We start from the raw sequence: 21,057 nt of genomic DNA on the forward strand, positions 1-21,057 counted from the left end.
TTGCCAAACCGAAAGTGGACACTTCTGTAGAATGACCCATATCTTATAAAGACGGGTTCGTGGCTGAAAGCGCCCCCTAGCGGTGGACAAGTGAACTTCCGCGCCCTTTCGAAACCTGTACGACGTTGCCAGTCAGTGTTGCCAGATTAGTTTATTCTGAATATTGACACTGAAAACGATGCATGTGCATTTTCGAGAGCGGTCTATCAACAACGTGATGGCGTCAGCCTGTCACATTTGGTAACTCACGCCAGTCATGTAGCCTATTTGCTGATTTCATCCGTTTTCTGGGAAATTGTTCTATTTTTATATCAACATTTTTGTGATCGTGATTTTGTTTTAAAAAGCTGATGTAAATCGTCCAAACAATCTGGCAACACGTTTGCGCTCCCAACCACTGACTCATAAACAAATGAGCGGAAGTTTTCAAAGCTTCACGTAGCAGTTTATGAAAAGCCAATCGCTATTTTTTTTTAACCCTTTTCGTTTGTCTGAATATTTAATTGATATATGAACGCAGTGACTTTGGACAGGTTAGTAATTAAAGCAGTGTATCGCTGGCAGCCATGAGACTCGTAGTCTGTTTTCTTTCTCTGCTCGCTGTTTTCGGTTCCGCAGAATGTGGGAATGTTTTAGTCTGGTATACTGAGGGAAGTCACTGGATCAATCTGAAGATCGTGTTGAAAACATTGACTGACAGAGGACACAGTGTCACAGTGCTGGTGCCGGATGACTCTCTCTTCATGAAGGCTGAAGAATCGGATCGTTTCTTCTTCCAGCACTTTAACGCGTCCACATCTGCCCAGAACATACGAGATTTCTTTGATGAGTTTCTGCATTTCTCAGTGTATGAGACTGATCAGTTAAACTTACTGCAGATTCAGATGAAACTATACGAACTTGCTTCCAAACATCAGGAAATATCCTTGTCGTACTGCGACGGTATTCTCAAATCTCCAGAGTTGATGGATAAACTGCGGAAGGAAAAGTTTGACGTTCTTCTGTCAGATCCGATGTATCCGTGCAGCGATATTGTGGCTGAAGTCCTAAATCTTCCCTTGGTTTATACTTACCGATTCTCCATAGCTCATGTTCTAGAGCGGATGTGTGGTCAGATACCAGCTCCTCCATCATTTGTTCCTGGAGCCATGAGCAAACTCACGGACAAGATGAGCTTCACAGAGCGAATCATCAATATGCTCTTCTACCTGGCTATGGATTCTACTTGCATTATTGCTTGGAAAAAGTTTGACAACTACTACACTGAATATTTAGGTGAGTTGAAGGAAGGCTCTGGAGAAAGGTAATTTATAATAAAATAAATTCTATCACCTCGTATTGGATAGTAATACATTGGACTAGGGCAGCAGATTCTGTTGCTGAGCAGTTTTTATACTATTTTTTTTTTTAATCTTTTATTTTGAAGAGCCATCATTTGCCATCATCACACCTTGCATGCAGATTTTTCACTTACATTGCATTTGCATGTGTGTTTCTTATGTGATGTAGAGGCAAGATAGTAAGCATATCTAAAGTACTTCTCTTTTCAGGACGGCCCACTTCATATTGTGAGATGATGGGTAAAGCTGATATCTGGTTAATCAGAACCTACTGGGATTTTGAGTTTCCTCGGCCATTCGTGCCCAACTTCAAATATGTTGGAGGTCTTCACTGCACCCCTGCCAAACCATTACCAGAGGTGCGTCTGTCTCTTTAAATATTCTTTGTCCTTTTCTCTGAATAATGGTTTGAATTTGGTAAAACACACCTACAGGTCCATTAACAAGTTGTCATTATTTCAGTAAGAATTAGATAAATTCAGTTTAGTTAACTCAGTATTTCACATTTGATAAGTGTGTTACTTGTGAATTAAACTAATTTGTTTGCACTGTGTCTTGATTCAGTAAAACGATCAGGCTCAGAAATGTGATGATCACTTTTTTGTATGGGAATCCCAAGAGAAAGACATTTCTTGCCATTTCAGTGCCTTTATTTTACTTGAAAACTGAAGTAAAGTGCACCCGTGGCAGCATATATTTTACATTATGCAGAAAAATATTAGGTGTAGTCACTTTTCACATTTTAAGTTCATGATATCTTTTTTTCTGTGTAGGAGATGGAGGAGTTTGTACAGAGCTCAGGGGATGATGGGATTGTGGTCTTCACTCTGGGGTCTATGATAGACAAAATGCCCAAAGAGATAAGCAATAAGATCGCCTCCGCTCTGGCACAGATTCCACAGAGGGTTAGTGATCACTGTTGCATCTTTTTCTTCCATATATAATAATTGCTTGAACACTATGCCTTGATGTGATTGGAATGATCGAAATTACTTACATTTTGTCACAATTAAGTTCCACAGTTACTGAAGTAGAGCTTGTCTGTAATCTCTTTTCCATCTGCTGATCAGTTGAGAGTGAGGTTGTGTAAATGTCTTGCAGGTCTTGTGGAGATATAATGGAGAGAAGCCAGATACTCTTGGTGAAAACACCAGAATCTATAAGTGGCTCCCTCAGAATGATTTATTGGGTTTGATATTAAATGATATATTTTCAATAAAACATACAACGATTACAACACTGGTTTGTGGACTTCCACACTGTAACCAAGGCCTTTGCTTTTCCTTGTTTGTCTCCTGATTCAGGTCACCCCAAAACCAGAGCGTTCATCACTCATGGAGGCACTAACGGCGTATATGAGGCCATATATCATGGAGTTCCAATGGTCGGGATCCCCTTGTTTGGTGACCAGACTGATAATTTGGTTCATGTGAAGGCCAGAGGGGCTGCTGTTATCATGGACAACATCAAGACCACCCAGCCACAAGATCTGGTGGATGGACTCAATGCCGTCATTAAAAACTCTTCGTATGTCACTTACATCAAATGGTTTCAGTACAGTACAGTACTCTACATATTTTGAGCACTTATTGTTCTCTCTATATGCATTATATACAAATACAAATAACAGACATATTATTTGTCTTCATCTCCTCAGGTATAAAGAGAACGCTATGCGTTTGTCCAGGATTCATCATGACAGACCAGTGAAGCCTTTGGATGAGGCTGTGTTCTGGATTGAGTTTGTTATGCGTCATAAAGGAGCTAAACACCTGCGTGTCGAGGCCCACAATCTTACCTGGTACCAGTACCACTGTCTGGATGTGTTCGCTTTTCTCATCACTGTCCTGACTGTAGTCCTCTACGTCTTCTTTAAAACGTGCAAAGTCTTCATAATGCGCTGCTGTTTTAGATCAAAGAGGAAAAGCAAACAGGAGTGACTGATTTTAACTGATACAAAAATGTATTGTTTTATAGACCCGTACATCTTGTGCACACTAGATTGTTCACAAATGTTAAAATCATTTGCTTTTAAGTAGTTTGCTAGTTCCTCACCAAGTTGTTCCAAGTTTTGCTCTGAGAAAATGTGCGGCAGATCAAAGGGATCTATTTGACTCCAAGACACTGGATGTTCTCTTTAACAATTTCTACGGTGATGATTGTCTTATTTCGGTTCCCTCTGAATCATATGCTGTGCAGTTATACAAGGATTTGATTAGTATATGTGCAAATGGAGGATTCAGATTGACAAAATGGATGAGTAACAATCGTGTTGTATTGACCGCTATACCAAAGAGAGAAAGAGAAACCAAGGTAAGGGATCTTGATTTTGATCATGATTCTCTACCATTGAAAAGAGCTTTGGGAGTGCAATGGTGTGCTGAATCAGATGCCTTTCAGTTCAAAGTTGTAGTTAAAGATTGACCTTTTACAAGGAGAGGAATTCTCTCAGTGTTCTCTCCGGTCACCTGTAATTTTGTCTGCAAAAAGGATATTGCAAGATGTCTGCAGAGAAGGAATAGGTTGGAATAATGTTATTCCTCCTGTATATGTTCAGCGTTGGATGAACTGGATAGAGGATCTTCATAGTTCGAAAAATTTTAGATGTATGAAACCTGATGGGTTTGGAGAAGTAAGGTCTGCTCAATTGCATAATTTTTCAGATGCTAGTGAGCAAGGGTATGGAGTGGTATCCTATTTGCTGCTTCATAATAGCCAACTAAAGGCACCTTCTACTCTTCTGGAAAGCAAAGCAAGAGTTATGCCACTAAAATCCAATAACAATCCCTCGTTTGGAATTTACAGCTGCTTTTTTGGCTAGCCATATTGACAAGATCTGGAGAAAAGAACTCGAGATGCCCTTTCAGGATTCAGTATTTTACAAGTAATCCAGCAGATCTGGTTTTGAGAGGAGTGAATGTGGATGCATTCTTGAAAAATGAGTTGTGGATTTCTGGCCCCCCCATTCCTTGTTCATCCAGCAGAAGAGTGGCCAAAAGATCTGACAAATGGAGACTTGATATTATCTCATGATCCAGAAACCAAAAGGAGTGTTCTGGTAAACATGGTTGAAGTCAATGAAGAGTCTGACTCTGTATAACATCTCAAGACAAGACAAAAAGGGCCTTGTACAGCAAGTTAAAATCAAAACAATAAGAACCTGCTTGACCAGGCTAGTTACCAAAATTTACCTTCTTCTTGACGCTGAGGAATCTACCGGCAAATTTTGGCAGTTATCTTTGAAAGCTCTCATCTGACTTATTTTGATTTTGACTTAGACTTTATTGCATACTGATGATCAACTTTGACTCAGCTACAAGGATGAACTATATGAACATTTGAACATTTACACCTGTGTACATAAAAGCATACACAAATTACATTTCTTAAAATTGATGTAGATGAAAAGGGTAAACTGTACAACAATGAATTATGAGATGTTTATTGATAATTTTGGTGATTATTACAGGTTAATGTGTAATAAATGGGCTGGAATGTAAGTGCTAAAAATATTTTGACTTTCCTTTTGAATTGTGATTTGTATTTCTTGGTGTCACATGGGTGGTGCAGGTGGATACTTACCTATTGTGTTTCCTGTTTGATAGTTAGTAGAGAGGGGGAGAGTAGCGGGAGCACTCACTTTCTGTTGACCGTCACATGGCGTTCTGTATGCTTTGGTTTTGTATCTGTATGATACATTTTGTTAATAAATTTGAAAGATAATGCAACATACAGGAACGCGCCATGGATGTATTCTTTCTAATTAGCCTTTCAGTGGCTATATGCTGCTGCTATAAGGAGCAAATATCAGTTTATCAGTTTCCGTGATTCATTTTATAATGAATTGTATTGAACAAAGAGTCACAGATATTTATTGTGTCTGTGATTACATTAAGAGACAGAAAAACTGATATTTACTCCTGGTAGACTAAAGAAATTACAGTATTTAATCAGTATTTAAAAAAAAACATTTCTAACATGACTTTTGCTGAGTACTGTATAAACATTATCTCAAAAGCTTGAGGTCAATAAGATTTTTAAATGTTTCACAGAATTGTCTTATAGCTGAAATATATCCTACAATGAAAGCATCAGCAAATCAACTACAGAATCCAGGTTAGACCATGGATTGCCACTGAGTATACTTACTTTTAAAGAAAAAGGGGAAAAGGTTAATGAAACAAGTGTTGCAAAGTTTAATGATTTATGAAAAATATGTCACTTTGACACGTATTGGTTTAACTGTATACTTGGTAAAGAATTATAGTTTTAGGAATATAGTTGAAGGACAGTAAGTGATCATACGCTCAGTTGCTGGTAATCATGAGATTCATCATCTTTGTTCTTTATCTACTTGCTGCGTTTGGTCATGGAAAATGTGGGAATGTTTTAGTTTGGCCTACTAGAGGCAGTCACTGGATCAATTTGAAGATAATTTTAGAAACATTGATCGACAAGGGACACAATGTCACAGTTCTGGTGCCGAATCCCTCTCCTTTCATGGATACCAAAGAATCGGATCGCTTCTCCTACCAGCACTTCAGTCTGTCCATTACCACACAGGACTTGCAAGACTTCTTTCATGAACTTTTGCATTTCTCAGTGTATGAGACTGATCAGTTAAACTTCCTGCAGATTCAAATTAAATTCTACGAATTTGCTTCCAAACATCAGGAAATATCCTTGTCATACTGTGACGGTATTCTCAAATCTCCAGAGTTGATGGATAAATTGCGAAATGGAAAGTTTGACGTTCTTCTGTCAGATCCACTCTTACCATGCAGCGATATTGTGGCTGAAGTCCTAAATCTTCCCTTGGTTTATACTTACCGATTCTCCATAGCTCATGTTCTAGAGCGGATGTGTGGTCAGATACCAGCTCCTCCATCATTTGTTCCTGGAGCCATGAGCAAACTCACGGATAAGATGAGCTTCACAGAGCGAATCATCAATATTCTCTTCTACCTGTCTGTAGATCTTACTTGGATTATTGCTTTGAAAAAGTTTGACAACTATTACACCGAATATTTAGGTGAGTTAAAGGAAGGTTCTAGAGAAAGATATTTGACAAAATATTCTGTTACGTACCTACTGTAGTTTTAAACTCATTTGATAATTCCTCTGGAACAGCGGGCTTTGTTGGCCAAATACTACAAAAATGCATGCCTCAGCTTTGTAAGTGCTCTACTACACATTTTTTTAGAATCTGGGGAACAAATTAAAATAATTTTCAAAGGTATTCAACGTACACACAGATACAGCTGATAAGTGCTTATCTTGTAAAATCAGAACATTGCTTCAAACACTGTAAAAGACAAAATAATAAGTGCACACTGTCATTTGCAATAGAAGCAAGATGTAATAAGCATGTCTAAAGTACTTCTCTTTTCAGGACGGCCCACTTCATATTGTGAGATGATGGGTAAAGCTGATATTTGGTTAATCAGAACCTACTGGGATTTTGAGTTTCCTCGGCCATTCGTGCCCAACTTTAAATATGTTGGAGGTCTTCACTGCACCCCTGCCAAACCATTACCAGAGGTGCGTCTGTCTTTTTAAAAATTCTACCTCATTTGCTGTTAATAAGAAAAACCCCATCTGATTTTCATAAAACACACCTACAGGTCCATAAGAAGTTATCAAAGACTTTTTTTAACCAATTTACTAACTGCTTTTAGCAATGGTAGTAGTGCCATTATTTACATGAAAACTGCTGGCAGTTGTACCCTAGACAGCATATATTTTACATTTTGCAGAAGTATATTAATCACACTTTAACTTTTCACCTCATATTTTAAGTTCATGATATCTTTTTGTAGGACATGGAGGAGTTTGTACAGAGCTCAGGGGATGATGGGATTGTGGTCTTCACTCTGGGGTCTATGATAGACAAAATGCCCAAAGAGACGAGCAATAAGATCGCCTCCGCTCTGGCACAGATTCCACAGAGGGTTAGTGATCACTGTTGCATCTTTTCATCCATATATTCCAACTGCTTAAGCACTATTTCTTGATATCATTTAAATTACTTAAATTTAGTCACAATTAAATTTAAACATCCACATGTACTGAAGTAGAGCTTGTCATCTGCTGATCAGTTGAGAGTGAGGTTGTGTAAATGTCTTGCAGGTCTTGTGGAGATATAATGGAGAGAAGCCAGATACTTTTGGTGAAAACACCAGAATCTATAAGTGGCTCCCTCAGAATGATTTATTGGGTTTGTTTTCAAATTTGTGATTGTATGCTACTTTTAAAAAAACAACATAAAAAATTATCAAACGTCTTGTGGTTATACTTTTGAATTAGTATTTTTCTTGCTTATTGTCTGTATACTGCTGTGTGTGTTAATGTAATGATGACTTCAGTTTGTCCATGTTTTCTTTCCTGATTCAGGTCACCCCAAAACCAGAGCGTTCATCACTCATGGAGGCACTAACGGCGTATATGAGGCCATATATCATGGAGTTCCAATGGTCGGGATCCCCTTGTTTGGTGACCAGACTGATAATTTGGTTCATGTGAAGGCCAGAGGGGCTGCTGTTAGCATAGACAACATCAAGACCATGGAGCCACAAGACCTGGTGGATGGACTCAATGCCGTCATTAAAAACTCCTCGTAAGTCATTATATCATCAGATTTAAAGTGGTTTCAGTACGTAACAGAACTCTAGACGTCAGTCTAGATATCTTGAGAGCTCTATGTAAGCAATAAGTTATGAGGCAGTGCTGTATTGTTAATTAAAACATGTCTGAAGGGTGTTATTAGGCACGAATGCGAAGCGGAGTAGATACAGTCCTTCCACTAAAAAGTGAATGTTTAGATCATGCCTTTCATCTAATCGAGCTTAAAAAAAAACAGAGAATAGCTTATGATCCCCTGCTTCGATTATTTTTTAACACCACACATCTACTACTTTTTAAACTTATTCGCGGCGCACCGGGAAAGGACGTGGTCTCAAAATTAAAAATGAAAGATAGAACATAATGCCAGCAGGGGTCACTCATACTTTATTAGATAAATAAATAAATATTTAATTTAGCTGAAATCGATATGTTGCTCATGGGGTTGCTCAGTGATACACAGAACCGTTGGGAGAAGCAGTCATAGCGTGCTGTATAGTGAATAAACACAGCTGCTGACCAATCAGAATCCAGGAATGGAACTAACCGTTTTATAAAAATTTTTTCATAAGCACTATACAACACAAACAGACTTTTTTGTCTTCATCTCCTCAGGTATAAAGAGAACGCTATGCGTCTGTCCAGGATTCATCATGACAGACCAGTGAAGCCTTTGGATGAGGCTGTGTTCTGGATTGAGTTTGTTATGCGTCATAAAGGAGCTAAACACCTGCGTGTCGAGGCCCACAATCTTACCTGGTACCAGTACCACTGTCTGGATGTGTTCGCTTTTCTCATCACTGTCCTGACTGTAGTCCTCTACGTCTTCTTTAAATTGTGCAAAGTCTTCATAACGCGCTGCTGTTTTAGAGGAAAAAGCAAAAAAGAGTGATTGATTTTAACTGATACAAAATTGTATTGCCAGTAGGAAATATCAGTTTATGTTTCAATGACTCGTTTTATAATGAATTGTATTGAATTGTATTGAACAAAGAGTCACAGATATTTATTGTGTCTGTGATTACATTAAGAGACAGAAAAACTGATATTTACTCCTGGTAGACTAAAGCAAAATTACAAAAATCAGTGTTTAGAAAACATTTCTAACATGACTTTTGCTGAGTACTGTATAAACATTATCTCAAAAGCTTGAGGTCAATAAGATTTTTTAAATGTTTCACAGAATTCTCTTATAGCTGAAATATATCCTACAATGAAAGCATCAGCAAATCAACTACAGAATCCAGGTTAGACCATGGATTGCCACTGAGTATACTTACTTTTAAAGAAAAAGGGGAAAAGGTTAATGAAACAAGTGTTGCAAAGTTTAATGATTTATGAAAAATATGTCACTTTGACACGTATTGGTTTAACTGTATACTTGGTAAAGAATTATAGTTTTAGGAATATAGTTGAAGGACAGTAAGTGATCATACGCTCAGTTGCTGGTAATCATGAGATTCATCATCTTTGTTCTTTATCTACTTGCTGCGTTTGGTCATGGAAAATGTGGGAATGTTTTAGTTTGGCCTACTAGAGGCAGTCACTGGATCAATTTGAAGATAATTTTAGAAACATTGATCGACAAGGGACACAATGTCACAGTTCTGGTGCCGAATCCCTCTCCTTTCATGGATACCAAAAAATCGGATCGCTTCTCCTACCAGCACTTCAGTCTGTCCATTACCACACAGGACTTGCAAGACTTCTTTCATGAGCTTGTATGAGACTGATCAGTTAAACTTCCTGCAGATTCAAATTAAATTCTACGAATTTGCTTACAAACATCAGGATGTGGCTTTTTCATACTGTGAAGGTATTCTGCAATGGCTGGAGTTGATAATTGCGTAATGGAAAGTTTGATGTCGTTCTTTCAGACCCACACTTCCAGTGCATATTGTGGCAGAAGAGCTGAACGTCCCCTCGGTTTATGCTTTCCAGTTTTCCATTGCTCACAATTTAGAGCGTATGTGTGGTCAACTACCATCTCCACCCTCATTTGTTCCAGCAGGCATGATTAAACTGACAGACGAGATGAGCCTTACAGGACGAATCATCAATTCTGTTTTACCTTTCTCAAGATGCCTTTGCCCTTTTGGTGTGGAAAAGAACGGACAAACACAACCCGTCCTACGTTTTTCTTTGGCCTCTATCTTTTACCTCAGTACTTTGATTTATAAGTACCATGACTAATATCTGTATACTAAGTTAATAACTATATCTTACATTTGTTGAGTGTCTGCTTTAATTATTATTAATTAATACACATATATGTTGAGTCATGGAGTCATGAGTAAACTCACAGAAAAGATGAGCTTTACAGAGTGAATCATCAATATGCTCTTTTGCTTAGATACTTAAATACTATGCAAAAATAAGAGTTATGTAAAGGTGTCAAGCATTCCTCTTTCCAGGACGGCCCACTTCATATTGTGAGATGATGGGTAAAGCTGATATCTGGTTAATCAGAACTTACTGGGATTTTGAGTTTCCTCTGCCATTCCTGCCCAACTTTAAATACATTGGAGGCCTTCACTGCACCCCTGCCAAACCATTAACACTGACAGTCCGTCTGTCTGTTTAAAAATTCTACCTCATTTACTGTTAACAAGAAATCAGGATATTCCCGCTTGACTACAAATGTAGTGTTTACACGGCAAAGATAACTTGCAGTTGAGTGAGTTAGATGATGACTCATTGACCTGATTGGATCCAGTTCAGTTAACTTACTATTTGCATTTCACACAATAATTTGACATATTTTTTCTGTGTAGGAGAACAGATTCTGATGAATCATACCGTTATAGCATTGGAATATGCCTGTGCCTTCAGGCAAGAAAAAATACATTGATGGAATAACCTGGTCAATCAGTATATTCAGGTAATCACCTGACTTCATTCTTTGGGCACATAACGTTGCTGAACCTAGACCAGACTAAATGTAGCAACCCCAGATCATATCACATATTTGCTCAGTTAAGTCCATGTGGTGACTGGTGACATTTTTTTGGATGGGCAGCGTACATTACTACTAAAAATATTAAACTACATTTGTAATTTAAAAAACTTTTAAAGCGATAATTTTGAATATTTACTGTTAATGCACTTGTTTATGCACTTCCATATTGTAACCATGGCCTTTGGTATTTGTTGTTTGTCTCCTGATTCAGGTCACCCCAAAACCAGAGCGTTCATCACTCATGGAGGCACTAACAGCATATATGAGGCCATATATCATGGAGTTCCAATGGTCGGGACTTATTTTGTGTTTCACGGAGGGCGTGGCTAGTCAAGCCAATACAACTCAATAACTACTACTTTCCCTTTATCCCAGATCAGGTAATGAACACAGAGAGGGAGAGAGAGAGAGGTTCGTGGCTTCAGTTCGCCCCCTAGCGGCCATCCATTTCACGAAGCCTCGTTTCCTGCAATCACTAACTTAGTTCAAAACAAAAGATTAGTTTCAAAGCTTCACGAAGTAGTGAAGCCCATCTAGCGTTCTCTTTTACCTGAATACTTTATTGATATATAAATGCTGCACTGGTCAATTATTAATCCAGGCAGACACGGATGATCTCTTCTGCTATCGCTTTCAGCCATGAGAGTGGGAATGTTTTGGTTTGGTATACCGAAGGTAGTCACTGGATCAATTTGAGGATCGTGTTGGAAACGTTAATCGACAGGGGACACTATGTCACGGTGCTGATGCCTAACATCTCTCTCTACATGAAGGCTAAGGAATCGGATGGCTTCTCCTACCAGCTTTTTAACGTGTCCATGCATGAACAGGAGATACTAGACTTCATTGAGGAATTTGTTTATTTCTCGGTGTATGAAACCGATCAGTTAAACCTACTACATATTCTAACGAAAGCCTACAAGTTTGGTTCCTTTATTCAGGATATGAATCTGGTGCACTGTGACGGTATTCTCAAATCTCCAGAGTTGATGGATAAACTGCGGAATGGAAAGTTTGACGTTCTCCTTTCAGATCCGCTCTACCCGTGCGGCGATGTCGTTGCTGAGGAGATGAACGTTCCCTTGGTTTACTCGTTCCGCGCTGTAGAACGCATGTGTGGTCGGATACCGGCTCCACCTTCATTCGTTCCTGCAACGATGAGTAAACTCACGGACAAGATGAACTTTAAAGAGCGAATCATCAATATGCTGCTTTACCTTTCTCAAGATTTCTTTTCATTTTTTTGCTTTAAAAGATTTGACAGCTATTACACTGAATATCTAGGTGAGTTGAAGGAGAGTTCTGAATCTAGTTCATCCACAAACGAGCATTCAGTCGTTATTTTTGAGACTTCACGTCCGTCCAAACCCATATGCTCCTAATGTACAGGCCTAGAACAGCAGGTTCCACAAAAAAAACTCAGTCACTTCTCATTACAGCACAGCTTGCATCTGGTAGAGCCTAACTCGTATTGAACCTTCTTCATTTCAGGGCGGCCCACATCATTTTGTGAGATGATGGGTAAAGCTGATATCTGGTTAATCAGAACCTACTGGGATTTTGAGTTTCCAGAACCATTTCTGCCCAACTTTAAATACGTTGGAGGGCTTCACTGCACCCCTGCCAAACCATTACCAGAGGTACATCTGCTTTTTTTATATTAATAAGACGAGAGATCTGTATTTCATACAACATAATCGTAAGTCCAAGAGAAGTTATCATTATTTCACAAAAAATTATAAATTGTTCAGTAAGTGATTTAGATATTGATTCGACCCTAAATGAATTCAGTCCAAAGAAAAATTCATCAGACTGATTCAAAATGAAAACTCATTACTCATTAAAGGAACTGGCTCACAAGAATATTTTGTAATACGCTAGCCACTCTTTTTAATTCAGTAAAAAAGGACCGATTGATGATTAATTTGTCCTGGAATTAGACTGTGCTTGTCGTTTACTTTAAACCCGTGAGACAAAACTCAATAGAAAGAGCTTTCTCTCCATTATTTTGTCTTACATGGCATTTTTACTGCATCACATTCAGTATAGACTTCAAGCTCACAGACACAGCTGAAGTGATATAATTTCCTTTGCTATGTTGCTAAAGATTCAGCAGTTGTCTTTGCGCCATTATTTTATTTGTAATCTGCAGTGTATTTTACCTACTTTAACATGTTTCTGATTTTGCAGAAATTCACTTTCTCACACCTCAAGTTCATGATGTTTTTTTTTTCTGTGTAGGACATGGAGGTGTTTGTACAGAGCTCAGGGGATGATGGGATTGTGGTCTTCAGTCTGGGAACCTTGGTAAACAAAATGCCTAAAGAGACGAGCAATATGATCGCCTCCGCACTGGCACAAATTCCACAGAAGGTAATTAGCATGTTTACATCCAGGGTTGGTGCCAAAACGCAAAGTGAGGAGGTACAATATTGCTTACATGATTTCTTAATTTCCTCCATATATCATTCTATAAGCATTTCTTTATTACACTGGTGTAAGTGAAAGTTGTACCTTTAAGTTAAATGAGTTTGATCAAGGTCAATTTTGTCACCGTTTACTATGAACCATCCACAGTTACTGAAGTAGAGCTTGTCTGTAATCTCTTTTGCATCTGCTGATCAGTTGAGAGTGAGGTTGTGTAAATCTCTTGCAGGTCTTATGGAGATATAATGGAGAGAAGCCAGATACTCTTGGTGAAAACACCAGAATCTATAAGTGGATCCCTCAGAATGATTTATTGGGTTTGTATTATTGTGATTTATTTTTGATAACATATATTTTAAAATTAAGTGATTTCTTCTTAAAATGTAAGAAAAATAAACATTACAGAAACACAGAATGGGGCTTGCAGGAGGTTAAAATCCTGTATATTTCCATTATAACTTATGTTACCGTAATGGTGGTGTTTGTCTCCTGATTCAGGTCACCCCAAAACCTGAGCGTTCATCACTCATGGAGGCACTAACAGCGTATATGAGGCCATATATCATGGAGTTCCAATGGTCGGGATCCCCTTGTTTGGTGACCAACCTGATAATTTAGCTCATGTGAAGGCAAAAGGGGCTGCTGTTATCATGGACAACATCAAGACCACCCAGCCACAAGATCTGGTGGATGGACTCAATGCCGTCATTAATAACTCCTCGTAAGTCACTTCAGTCACATCAGATTTCCAGTGCAGCTGACTCTTTCTACATATGCACTACACACACAGACATATTGTAATAGTATTTATCTTCATCTCCTCAGGTATAAAGAGAACGCTATGCGTCTGTCCAGGATTCATCATGACAGACCAGTGAAGCCTTTGGATGAGGCTGTGTTCTGGATTGAGTTTGTTATGCGTCATAAAGGAGCTAAACACCTGCGTGTCGAGGCCCACAATCTTACCTGGTACCAGTACCACTGTCTGGATGTGTTCGCTTTTCTCATCACTGTCCTGACTGTAGTCCTCTACGTCTTCTTTAAAATGTGCAAAGTCTTCATAATGCGCTGCTGTTTTAGATCAAAGAAGAAAACCAAAAAAGAGTGATAAAGCTTTTTACTTGCTTTGAACATTCTGTATGATTAATTAATTTTTTACTTGCACTGAAAAACGGGTATGGTTTCACATCAGTTAGTTGGCAATTAATTAACCGGTAGCTTCATGTTCAAAGACGTCACAATTCATGTTTATTTCACAAAGTATATTTGCAAAAGTGTTAACATTTGTAATTTACAGTAAGGTTCAGTTTGTGCACTGAAACAAAAAATAAATATTCTCTTTTGTAATTTATATTGATCATTTTGAAGAAATTAATCAAAAATTAGAATTTACATTACAACTGTTTATAGTAATGTTTTCAGTTATATATATATATAACATTGGCTGTACTAAATTAAGGCTATGCGTTATGTCTAGTTTTTAGCACAGAATGAAAATGAGGTAAATTTTGTGTGTTCAGTGGATTTTATTGTTGTTTAACATCATAACAAATGGCTGACAAAACAGCTAAGGAGATGAAATTGTAAAAAAAAAGTACTATAAGGCATTTTTATCATATAGCTTTTTTTGTGTAGAGGAGCATGTGAGAATCACTGCCCCATTGCCTTCAATGCTGTAAAGCTCTTAGAAAACGACCAAATGTAGGCTACCATTTAAGCAATCCATAAACTTAAAGACTTGCAATACAGGAAATCTGAAGCCATAGATTTGTGAGTAAGAGGGCCGTTTATGTGATCACTGAAGGAGTCTGTACTCTCCCTCTTATCTGCCCGTTCAAATCACTGATAAACCCGAGAACTCTGTTTTCAAGGTGGACGCGCAGTGCCATATAAGGAGAAAAAGAAAAAGCATAAACTTAATTGCCTCTTGCACATATGGTCTACGTGCAAGTTATTAAGATGAATGTAGAAGTTTTGTGTTTTTGTGAACTATACGTCTGACATACGTATATTGACACTTTCCCCTAAGTATTGTAATCATGATTAGAATAGAAAGAATAACAGCCATGTGCATGAACCTGCTTTAGCTTTTCTTTTGGTCTGCTCTTTTATCTGAATACTTGATATATGATCCTTAGGAGCCATGACTTAGCACTGGTTAATAATTACACCTGAGAGTATATGTTGAGGCGGGACACTGGTGACCTCACACACTCTCTCACGCTATCGCTGGCAGCCATGAGACTCGTGGTCTGTTTTCTTTCTCTGCTCGCTGTTTTCGGTTCCGCAGAATGTGGGAATGTTTTAGTCTGGTATACTGAGGGCAGTCACTGGATCAATCTGAAGATCGTGTTGAAAACATTGACTGACAGAGGACACAGTGTCACAGTGCTGGTTCCGGATGCCTCTCTCTTCATGAAGGCTGAAGAATCGGATCGCTTCTCCTACCAGCCCTTCAACGCGTCCATGGATGAACAAATGATGAGAGCCTTCATTGAGGAATTTCTGTATTTCTCAGTGTATGAGACTGATCAGCTAAACTTATTGCAGATTCAAATGAAAGTCTTAGAGTTTGCATCCAAACTTCAGGATATGTCTATATCGTACTGTGACGGTATTCTCAAATCTCCAGAGTTGATGGATAAATTGCGAAACGGAAAGTTTGACGTTCTCCTGTCAGATCCGATGTATCCGTGCAGCGATATAGTGGCTCAAGAGCTAAACGTTCCCCTGGTTTACACGTTCAGATTGTCCATTGCTAACGTTGCTGAGAGGATGTGTGCTCAGATACCAGCTCCACCTTCATTTGTTCCTGGAGTCATGAGCAAACTCACGGATAAGATGAGCTTCACAGAACGAATCATGAATATTCTCTTCTACCTTTCTCAAGACGTTTTTGCCACTATTATTTGGAAAACATATGACAACTACTACACTGAATATTTAGGTGAGTTAAAGAAAATGGTTCACCTAATGAAAATTCTGTCATTGTAACACGTTTTTATTAAGAATTCTTGAGGTTTGGGCAGTTTAATAACTGCACTGTGGGCAGATCCGTCTAATCGATAATGATAATCGTCGATTATTTTTATCATCGATAGTAAACGATTTCATTGATTAGTTGTTGCAGACCTAGTTCATTTTATGAATCACACATTAGCATTTTTAAGAGATGATCTTAACTCCAATTTTAGGTTGGATTCCTTGCAGCATTTTATAAATGAGGTCCCAGGTCCCTGTGGGTTATAATACACACAAATGCCTTTGGAGAGTGGTTAGTTAAGGGAGTTTTGTTTGTTCCATTCCTCAAATCAGGGAGTAATTCCCCCCAAATACAAGCCAGAAATCAGAATTTTAATGCAATCATTTCATACATGTTTGTCAACATTAAACTAGAAGACTCCATTACATATTTGGAGAGTGGGCAACCACCAACTGAAACAAATGCTGATAATCAACAAACGTAGCTTGTAGAGCTTACCTGGTATTGAACCTTCTTCATTTCAGGACGGCCCACTTCTTATTGTGAGATGATGGGTAAAGCTGATATCTGGTTAATCAGAACCTACTGGGATTTTGAGTTTCCTCGGCCATTCCTGCCCAACTTTAAATATGTTGGAGGTCTTCACTGCACCCCTGCCAAACCATTACCAGAGGTGCGTCTGTCTATAAATTTCAGTCAGCTAATAAATATTTTTTTCGCAATTTAAATCATATATCTGAAACCATTTCAGGATTCATCAGAATGATTCCAACGAGTAACTCATGATTTTTTTTATATTCATTAAAGGGACTGTATCAGAAGAGTAATGTTTGTTCAAGAATTAAACTACTGACTACTCACTACAATGAGCTGACTCAAGAGTCTGACTCAAGATTTTTCTAGAATTAGATGCTGATCTGTAGTGTTCGTGAACCCAATGCTGTAGGGCAGTTGTCAAGAGAAAAATGCTTCTCATTGTTATTTCGTGGTACACATAAATTTTTTTCACCATAACATTCAGTGCAGGTTTCAACTTTAAATTAGAAAAACTTAAAATATGCTTAAAATATTAATTACTTTTGAAGATTTAGCAGTTAACCCGCATGTAAACCCTCTTGTACAAATTGCTTTTAGTGCCATTTTTTGCCATGGAAATTGCAGTATACCTGCAGCAACATATTTGAGATAATACATAAATACATGTACGGTTATTTTTTCACAGTACAAATCCATGATATAATTTTTCTGTGTAGGAGATGGAGGAGTTTGTACAGAGCTCAGGAGATCATGGGATTGTGGTCTTCACTCTGGGGTCTATGATAGACAAAATGCCCAAAGAGATAAGCAATAAGATCGCCTCGGCTCTGGCACAGATTCCACAGAAGGTTAGTGATCATGTTTACATCCTTTAAATAAGCAGTGATATGACTGGAATAAAGAAACCATAACCTGAATTTACATGAGTTTTATCCATGTTAATTTAGTCACAATTCAAAATAAATATCCATATTCTATAATGTATTTACCATTATCCATTAATCTGTTGAAAATGTGGTTTAGCGTGTGTTTTGTTTTATTTGCAGGTCTTATGGAGATATAATGGAGAGAAGCCAGATACTCTTGGTGAAAACACCAGAATCTATAAGTGGATCCCTCAGAATGATTTATTGGGTTTGTACCATATAATAATGATTATATACTAATTTAATTATATACTAATACATACTAAATGTCATATTTTTCATAAAATTTTAATGAGAACCTACATTTTCGACTGAAATTACATTTTATGTATTGTATTTTACTTAGTCCCTACAGGATTCTGTGATTTTTGTGGCCTAAAATGACTGATTTTGCAGCAGGTTTTGCAACAACATTTCCTACATTTCTTGTGTCGTTTTGCATTAAAAATGTCCCACAGACATGAAACCAAACAGAACCAAATCACAATATTTTTACAATATTCTTACTATTCTCATTATATCAATATGGGCCATAAAGGCCTGGTGTATCAAGTATACGACAAAACAAAAAACACATTTGACACATTTTCCTTCTAAAGGAGAAATACATTTTTTTAAAATAGATTTGATGTCACTTCTCCAATCCCCAGTCTTTTTACTGATTGTAACCACGATATAGAACAATGTAAAAGTATAGGCACGGAAGAAGTAAAAGCACCTTGCTGTGGTGGAGATATTGACAAAAACTTTTGATCCAAGTTGACTGTTATGCTTTTTTCAATTAAGTATAACAGACCCTCGTATCTCCCAGAAAAAACACCATCTCTGGAGGAGATGCTGTTCATAAGAAGTCCGCAAACAGAAGTTTAGCCATTGATACGAAATTATCTTTGTCATGTTTACACCTTGACATTAAAAAAAGTTCATTGACAAATCAAAATTGATTTGTTGTAACAGTGGTGTTTGCTTTTTCTTGTTTATTTGTTCTTGTTTGTCTCCTGATTCAGGTCACACCAAAACCAGAGCGTTCATCACTCATGGAGGCACTAACGGCGTATATGAGGCCATATATCATGGAGTTCCAATGGTCGGGATCCCCTTTTTTGGTGACCAACCTGATAATTTAGTTCATGTGAAGGCCAGAGGGGCTGCTGTTAGCATAGACAACATCAAGACCATGGAGCCACAAGACCTGCTGGATGGACTCAATGCCGTCATTAATAACTCTTCGTAAGTCACTTCTATCAGATTTAAGGTGGTGTTAGTACATAACAGGACTATCAGTAATATTTTGAGGAAGGCGAGTTCTCACTATATGTGCACCAACTACACAGACATATGACAGTATTTGTTTTCTACATCCCTATCATTGTATTCGCCTATTTTATATTATTCAGTGCTTGGATGTAATCTGTGTTGTTAAAAGCACCATGTAAATAAAAGTGACTGAAAAAGTGATTGATTTTCATCTCCTCAGGTATAAAGAGAACGCTATGCGTCTGTCCAGGATTCATCATGACAGACCAGTGAAGCCTTTGGATGAGGCTGTGTTCTGGATTGAGTTTGTTATGCGTCATAAAGGAGCTAAACACCTGCGTGTCGAGGCCCACAATCTTACCTGGTACCAGTACCACTGTCTGGATGTGTTCGCTTTTCTCATCACTGTCCTGACTGTAGTCCTCTACGTCTTCTTTAAAATGTGCAAAGTCTTCATAATGCGCTGCTGTTTTAGAGGAAAGAGTAAAAAAAGCAAAAAAGAATGATTAAGCTTTTTGCTTGCTCTGAACATGCTGTATGATGCTTTTTTAACATGCACCGAAAAGTAGCTATGATGTCTTGTCAGTGCATTATTTCTGAGTATTTATGTTTAAAGATGTCACAATTTGTTTGACGATTTGACACTACATTTGTACATAACAGTTTTGTCTGTTAAAGTGCTGCCCTGGCTGTTTTAAGTCATACAAATAGAAAAATAATAGGCTTACAACTTTCCTTCAAGACATTGAAACTAAATAAATAATAAATATGCACTTGCTTTGTAATTAATTTTTGTATTTCACTGATCATTATAAACAAAATCACAGTTAGAATGTGAAGAGAGTTTTCAGTTTGAGTTATTTCTGATATAATGAATATAGGCTTAAGATAGAAGCATGGGCCATGCTAACTTTAGCCATGTTCCTGGACAACTTAAGATATTTTAGATGCAAATTGGGAGGCTTGTGATTGTCCCATTGACTGCCATACAATTTTCACTGTCAAGGTCCGGAAAAGTATGAAAGACATTGCCATACGAGAATACTTTTTGTACAGAAACAAAACAAAAACGATGACTTCTATGATTCGGCAATGTAAGCTCCATTTTGGAGAGCATCTGCTGGACACACATAGTGTATGCAGTTCTCTGTCAACCGCAATGCAAGGAGACGTATTACCAGTGTATTTACGCTTTGATTTCTGACATAAAACTGTGTACACTATGTGCGTCCAGCAGATGTTCTCATTGTTACCGACGTCCTGTTACACATTTGTATGTACACATACTATTCAGTGGGTTGTTACATTTAACATTACAGTTACACAAACATTACAGCTATTGATATCATGTACTTACACTTTGGTTGCATACTATGTACACATCTAGTTACTATGTAAGTACAAAGGAATTAGGACCATTTAATTGAGTGGGACCCACTTTGACTACAATAAAACCATGGTTCATTTTCATAATGGTTGTTGCTAAGAGATGACTGAAAAACGAAAACAATATTTGTTCTAAGACCATCTCAAAATATCTGTTCATATTTTAAAAGTTGTGTAGTGTATTTCAGGCTTTAAGGATTCTACAAACCACATTCAAATGCTAAATTTAATCGGAAGCTTGGTGAATACTGGAGAATTTGATTTTTGTGATGTTTTCAAGATTAAATTACTAACTTGTTTTGAACCTCCTAATTCCAGGACGACACACTTCATTTTGTGAGATGATGGGTAAAGCTGATATCTGGTTAATCAGAACCTACTGAAAGTGAAAACAATAAATTTCATTTCAGTAAATCTGGTGTTGATTCAGTAACCCCTCTGGATGGATTCAGTTCAGGATTCGCCAGAATGATTCCAACTGGTAACACAAGTAATATATTTTACATTACCTAAATATTAACTATAAAGACTGTTAGCTGGGGTGAACATTTGTCCAAAAATGGAACTACATTGGTCATGATCATGAGATAACTAATTGTTCTTAAATATGACTCTGGTTTG

The 21,057-nt window shown here is 37.7% G+C and overlaps 4 protein-coding genes and 1 pseudogene across 5 annotated transcripts; all 5 read left to right on the top strand.

The window, feature by feature from the left end:
* Positions 1-493: 493 nt before the first annotated feature.
* Positions 494-19,836, top strand: LOC122345389 (UDP-glucuronosyltransferase 2C1-like). 2 transcript variants are annotated; one of them, XM_043239493.1, is made up of 7 exons: positions 494-578; positions 15,598-16,294; positions 16,855-17,003; positions 17,584-17,715; positions 17,914-18,001; positions 18,801-19,023; positions 19,271-19,836. In XM_043239493.1, the coding sequence occupies exons 1-7, from the start codon at positions 567-569 to the stop codon at positions 19,554-19,556; spliced, it is 1,587 nt and encodes a 528-aa protein (XP_043095428.1). In that variant the 5' UTR covers positions 494-566; the 3' UTR covers positions 19,557-19,836. The 2 variants fall into 2 exon arrangements, with proteins under 2 accessions (XP_043095428.1, XP_043095427.1); XM_043239492.1 differs by lacking the exon at positions 494-578 and having other exon boundaries at positions 15,392-16,294.
* Positions 567-4,840, top strand: LOC122345390 (UDP-glucuronosyltransferase 2C1-like). The gene is made up of 6 exons (XM_043239494.1): positions 567-1,275; positions 1,551-1,699; positions 2,114-2,245; positions 2,442-2,529; positions 2,645-2,867; positions 2,998-4,840. The coding sequence occupies exons 1-6, from the start codon at positions 567-569 to the stop codon at positions 3,278-3,280; spliced, it is 1,584 nt and encodes a 527-aa protein (XP_043095429.1). The 3' UTR covers positions 3,281-4,840.
* LOC122345391 (UDP-glucuronosyltransferase 2C1-like) lies at positions 5,374-9,384 on the top strand. Its single transcript, XM_043239495.1, has 6 exons — positions 5,374-6,372; positions 6,733-6,881; positions 7,160-7,291; positions 7,470-7,557; positions 7,734-7,956; positions 8,577-9,384. The coding sequence occupies exons 1-6, from the start codon at positions 5,664-5,666 to the stop codon at positions 8,851-8,853; spliced, it is 1,578 nt and encodes a 525-aa protein (XP_043095430.1). The 5' UTR covers positions 5,374-5,663; the 3' UTR covers positions 8,854-9,384.
* On the top strand, positions 9,406-10,348 carry LOC122345393 (UDP-glucuronosyltransferase 2A1). The gene is given in 5 exon segments (XM_043239496.1): positions 9,406-9,681; positions 9,683-9,802; positions 9,804-9,853; positions 9,856-10,021; positions 10,023-10,348. Coding segments are annotated over 5 exon segments (714 nt in total). The 5' UTR covers positions 9,406-9,415; the 3' UTR covers positions 10,135-10,348.
* Positions 11,320-14,604, top strand: LOC122345392 (annotated as a pseudogene).
* Positions 19,837-21,057: the final 1,221 nt, after the last annotated feature.

This window comes from Puntigrus tetrazona, chromosome 5 (genome assembly GCF_018831695.1).
Source record: "Puntigrus tetrazona isolate hp1 chromosome 5, ASM1883169v1, whole genome shotgun sequence".
NCBI lineage: Eukaryota > Metazoa > Chordata > Actinopteri > Cypriniformes > Cyprinidae > Puntigrus > Puntigrus tetrazona.

Bases quoted from the DNA above. Each gene is read 5' to 3' on its own strand.
- LOC122345391 (XM_043239495.1), top strand. From the start codon at position 5,664: ATGAGATTCATCATCTTTGTTCTTTATCTACTTGCTGCGTTTGGTCAT. The intron at 6,373-6,732 runs GTGAGTTAAAGG...TTCTCTTTTCAG, and splicing joins CTATTACACCGAATATTTAG to GACGGCCCACTTCATATTGT. The intron at 6,882-7,159 runs GTGCGTCTGTCT...ATCTTTTTGTAG, and splicing joins CTGCCAAACCATTACCAGAG to GACATGGAGGAGTTTGTACA.
- LOC122345390 (XM_043239494.1), top strand. From the start codon at position 567: ATGAGACTCGTAGTCTGTTTTCTTTCTCTGCTCGCTGTTTTCGGTTCC. The intron at 1,700-2,113 runs GTGCGTCTGTCT...TTTTCTGTGTAG, and splicing joins CTGCCAAACCATTACCAGAG to GAGATGGAGGAGTTTGTACA. The intron at 2,246-2,441 runs GTTAGTGATCAC...AATGTCTTGCAG, and splicing joins TGGCACAGATTCCACAGAGG to GTCTTGTGGAGATATAATGG.
- LOC122345389 (XM_043239492.1), top strand. From the start codon at position 15,529: ATGTTGAGGCGGGACACTGGTGACCTCACACACTCTCTCACGCTATCG. The intron at 16,295-16,854 runs GTGAGTTAAAGA...TCTTCATTTCAG, and splicing joins CTACTACACTGAATATTTAG to GACGGCCCACTTCTTATTGT. The intron at 18,002-18,800 runs GTTTGTACCATA...CTCCTGATTCAG, and splicing joins CCCTCAGAATGATTTATTGG to GTCACACCAAAACCAGAGCG.